The sequence below is a fragment of the Larimichthys crocea genome, chromosome XIV, assembly GCF_000972845.2.
Source record: "Larimichthys crocea isolate SSNF chromosome XIV, L_crocea_2.0, whole genome shotgun sequence".
In the NCBI taxonomy this organism is placed as follows: Eukaryota; Metazoa; Chordata; class Actinopteri; family Sciaenidae; genus Larimichthys; species Larimichthys crocea.
The window spans coordinates 8,468,277-8,472,969 of record NC_040024.1 but is presented as its reverse complement, the minus strand read 5'-3'; the positions used below and the strand labels follow the sequence as shown (position 1 = coordinate 8,472,969).

Sequence of the window (4,693 nt, the reverse complement as noted above, 5' to 3'; positions counted from 1 at the left end):
GTGATAAAGGAACAAAGCAATGATGGACTACAATTCCCAGTTTAGCGAATTGTAGTCCATTAAAACTAAATTTGCGATTAGCTCTGTCGAAACAATATTTTTAACATAAATTTTATCACTTAAATCAATTAAAATACATTTAAAATGTTATAATTATAATATAAAGATTAATTTGAATAGACGGTTGGCGCATGCGTGATAAGGAACCGACCCAACACACACACACGAAACACGCGCGAGACACCTATGTAGTCCTCGCTGCCTTGCCGTCGTTCCAACGGTTGGCGCATGCGTGATAAAGGAACAAAGCAATGATGGACTACAATTCCCAGTTTAGCGAATTGTAGTCCATTAAAACTAAATTTGCGATTAGCTCTGTCGAAACAATATTTTTAACATACATTTTATCACTTAAATCAACTAAAATACATTTTAAAAATGTTATAATTATAATATAAAGATTAATTTGAATAGACGGTTGGCGCATGCGTGATAAGGAACCGACCCAACACACACACACACACACACACGCCTTGCCGTTCCAACGGTTGGCGCATGCGTGATAAAGGAACAAAGCAGGACTACAATTCTCTAAACTGGGAATTGTAGTCCATTAAAACTAAACAATATTTTTAACATGAATTGTATCACTTGAATCAATTAAAATACATTTTTAAAATGTTATACTTATAATATAAATTAATTAATTTGAATAGACGGTTGGCGCATGCGTGATAAAGAAATAAAGCTGGACTACAATTCTCTAAACTGGGAATTGTAGTCCATTAAAACTAAACAATATTTTTAACATGAATTGTGCCACTTAAATCAATTAAAATACATTTTTTAAATGTTATAATTATGATATAAATTAATTAATATGAATAGACAGTTGGCGCATGCGTGATAAGGAACAAAGCTGACCGCTAAAAACTAGTAATTGTAGTCCATTAAAGCCACATTTAAAACAGCTCTGTCGAAACAGCTTTTTAACGTGAATTTTATCACTTGAATCTTAAAATACATAAAAAATATATTATAATTATAATATAAACATTAATTTCTGGCGCATGCGTGATATATGTATATATGTCTATGGTCCTAGCTGCCTTGCCGTCGTTCCAACGGTTGGCGCATGCGTGATAAGGAAGCTGACAACGCTAAAACTGGGAATTGTAGTCCATTAAAACTAAATTAGCTAAAACAGCTAATTAGCTCTGTCGAAACAGCCTTTTAACGTGAATTTTATCACTTAAATCTTAAAATACATTTAAAAAATGTGTTATAATTATAATATAAACATTAATTTGAATCGAAATATGAAGTTAAAGCGCATTAATAAGTACAAGCCGTTGCACATTAGCTAATAATTTATATATTCCTGCACAGATGGTACAGCTCTCTTAATTTTAAAAACATTTTGTATAAATATTATATATTTTTGCTAAATGTTTGTTATGCACCAATAACACCTTGTATGTGAAAACTTAATAAACCTGATCCTGATCTGAAAAATAAGACTGCACTCGTACTTTGAGTATTTAGACTTTATGCTGTTAAAAGTTTTACTCCACTACACTTTACAGGATATTGTTATACTCAATTTTCCTCTTCGTCCTCATCTATTCTTCCCAATTAGTCCCCGATCTTTCCACATTTTTACCTAACTTGATTCATCTTGAATCTTTCAGGTGTGAGAGAACTCATAAATCTGTTTTATAGTCAGACAAGATTTTCTGCAGGAACAGCCAAGTGTGAGAACAAGTTCTTCAAACCCAATGACTCGATTCATGACATCGTTTAAGTGTAGTTAGTTACAGCCTTCATAAGGGGACAATTCTCTTCTATGTATTTCTTATTTATGAGTAATTTCTTACCCACCTTGTGTATTGTGGTCATTAAAGTCTGTCTTATCTTGTAAAAAAAAATTGTCCATTCTTCCTGAAGATACTCCCTCATTCAGTACTATGATGAAATCTCCCACACGTGTTTATTTGTCTGGATTTTATGCACACAGAGACAGCCGACTAGAAACCATCAACCAAACATTTATTCAGCATAGAAACAAAATTTTAAAAAGTGTACTTAAAATGAATAATGAATTAAAAAAAGAAAGATCTATAACCATCAACGACAGCTGATATCCAACACATGAACAGTCCTCTAAATGTGAGCCAGGAGCTTTGGGCTCTATTTTTTCTTTACAGTTCCATCTTCAACGCCGTCCGTCCGTCCGTCCACCTCTTCCTCTGCCGCTCTCTCACAGAACAGGCCGGGGCTGCTGGGTGATCAGGAGGCCGAAGCGTTTCTTCACCGTCACTCTGTGTCTGGAGAACTTGTCGTCCGGGGAGAAGCGGGCCGGGTGAGCCGAGCTGGTGGGCTGCCCGTCAGGACAGATCTTCTGTTGGTGACGAAGGAGGAAAGCGAAACGTTAATAACACAAATAAAGATAATTAAAGCTGCAAGCAGCGATGGTCGGGCCCTCGCACATGTGCGCATGTCGAAATGTGCGCATGTGGAAATGGCCACACCGTTTCCCCAAAATTCATCATTTTGATAACTGTTACTCAGGAAGTCTATGTGAACAGACCTACCAAGTGAATTGGATGAAATCCCTAGGAGGAGTTCGTTCAAACATGACCCCTTGTCAAATCAGGCCAAAAGTCAATGGAGTCTTGTTTTTTTGTGGAAAAATCAGCAGCGTGGAGTTTGACGCTCCGTCACGGCCACGCCCTCTGATAAAAAGTTGTGATTTTGATAACTTTTCATTGTCGACGCCTTGAGAACACACACGGCAAGTTTCAAGCACATCGGATGAAATCCCTAGGAGGAGTTCGTTCAAATGCGACCCCTGGAAATGAGGCCAAAACGGGAAAAGGCCAAATCTGAGCAAAATTGGACGCCGTACGCTTCACTGTCGCCCGGGGCACCAAGAGACTTTTTTGTGCGTCTGGGCATGTTACATACTCCCACCAAGTTTCGTGCACGTGGGCGAAACCGTGGCGAGGGGCACCGCCAAAAATGCGCACCTAGGTGGCGCTCTGGAGGCGTATGCGCGCGTGCATGTGTGAGACCTCCAAAATACGTAATTTTATGCCTGACATTGGGGGGTAGGCAAATTTTCGTGAGTTTTGGGGGGGATATGGGCTGTGGAAAATGCGATTTACTCTTAAACGTCGTTCAGCGCTCGAAATACAATAGGGCCTCGCTGTGCTCGGGCCCTAATTAACAGACGACAACATCAGCAAAGTTTCAGTTTCTCAAACTTTTAACTGTCTGCAGCGACCGGTGGTTTCATTTAAGAAACAAACTGTGCCTATAATAATTCATCATTTTAAAATCAGAGTTAATGTTTCAGTCTTATGTAGGCAACTAAACTGTGTTAATGAGCCTTTAATCTATCAGTAACGTTCTTAATGAGCTGACTTATAGTCTGGTCAGAAAACAGCGACAGAAGTCTGTCAGATATTCCCCAAGCGGACTCTTCAAATTCTTTGTTTGGGTCCAAAATCTGAAGATAAATTAGAAAATTTACATGAAATAAACAAAAAACAATTGTCACAAATGAGATTTTAATAATAGAAAATTAGTTTTCACTAATAAAAATCAGGACAGGTGATTGAGAGCTGTTGTAAAGTAACCGTATCCTTTGTTTTTGAATAATTTGCTCCTCACGGTAAGGTTAAGTTATTAAAATAAATGTATAAAACATGTGAACATGAGGTAAACATCACTATACAAGTATTTGAAAATGTTTGCATGATCTTCCTTTATTCTGTTTACATCTATAAACATGATATAATCATGTCTTTTGTTGCAGTTTGTAATACTATAACACAAAAATTCACCTTCAGGGATCAATAAAGTCATTGTCCATCTATCTATAACCAATTAAATGCTGATTTAAAGGAAGAGCGGACAGTCTAATGTCTTAGCTGTTTTAGTTTCAGTCAGAAATCATCATCACACATTAAATATAAGTCACAAAGTGTTTATTAATTAGAAATATCAACATAAAGTCTGATTATATTGTGTCAGTGAAGCTGGGTTAACTTTTACAGACACTGTGAGCTCTTATGGACTCATGTTTATTATTATTATTGAATATTTGAGTATTTAGTCAAAGTTTTGAAGTTGTTTCACTGTTTTTAGGAGCTTAGCTGCCGGCTAACGTTAAAACAACGTGTATGAACGTTAAAGTAACGCTTCAAAAATAACAATTAAACACCTTTAGGTGTAAATAAATCATGTTTATGTCGTTTAAAGTCGATGTAAACATGACGTTACCTTCAGAGTGTACACTCTGTCTCCGCTCTCGTTCAGGTAAAACTGCAGAAACATGTCGACGGAAGTTGGTTTCAAAGCTTCAGAAAGATTCAAAATAAGTTTTTAAACTTTGTTTTGTTTTTTAAACAGGTGAAACAGGTGAGGGCTCACGCGCTGTTTTCTCTGCTGGACTCCACGTGCGCCGACGGTAGCTCACGCTAGCAAGCAAAGCAGAGCGGATATCCGGTTCAGAAGTCAGCGCGCTCGGCATCCTGGGAAATGAAGTTTTTTCTGAGAGCTAGCTTTCCACAAGGCGTTCACTAAACACCACAAAAAAAAAAAAAGGAAGTTGGCAATGTTGGAAGTCATCTTAATATTCAAACAACAACAATCCCAATGTGTGTTCATTTTATGTGATAAATGAGAG

General features: G+C 37.2%; 1 protein-coding gene across 1 annotated transcript; it reads right to left on the bottom strand.

Annotated features, from left to right (window-relative positions):
- Positions 1-2,028: 2,028 nt before the first annotated feature.
- Positions 2,029-4,521, bottom strand: nop10 (NOP10 ribonucleoprotein homolog (yeast)). Its single transcript, XM_010749032.3, has 2 exons — positions 4,288-4,521; positions 2,029-2,401 (listed from the first exon to the last, which is right to left on the bottom strand). The coding sequence occupies exons 1-2, from the start codon at positions 4,339-4,341 to the stop codon at positions 2,261-2,263; spliced, it is 195 nt and encodes a 64-aa protein (XP_010747334.1). The 5' UTR covers positions 4,342-4,521; the 3' UTR covers positions 2,029-2,260.
- Positions 4,522-4,693: the final 172 nt, after the last annotated feature.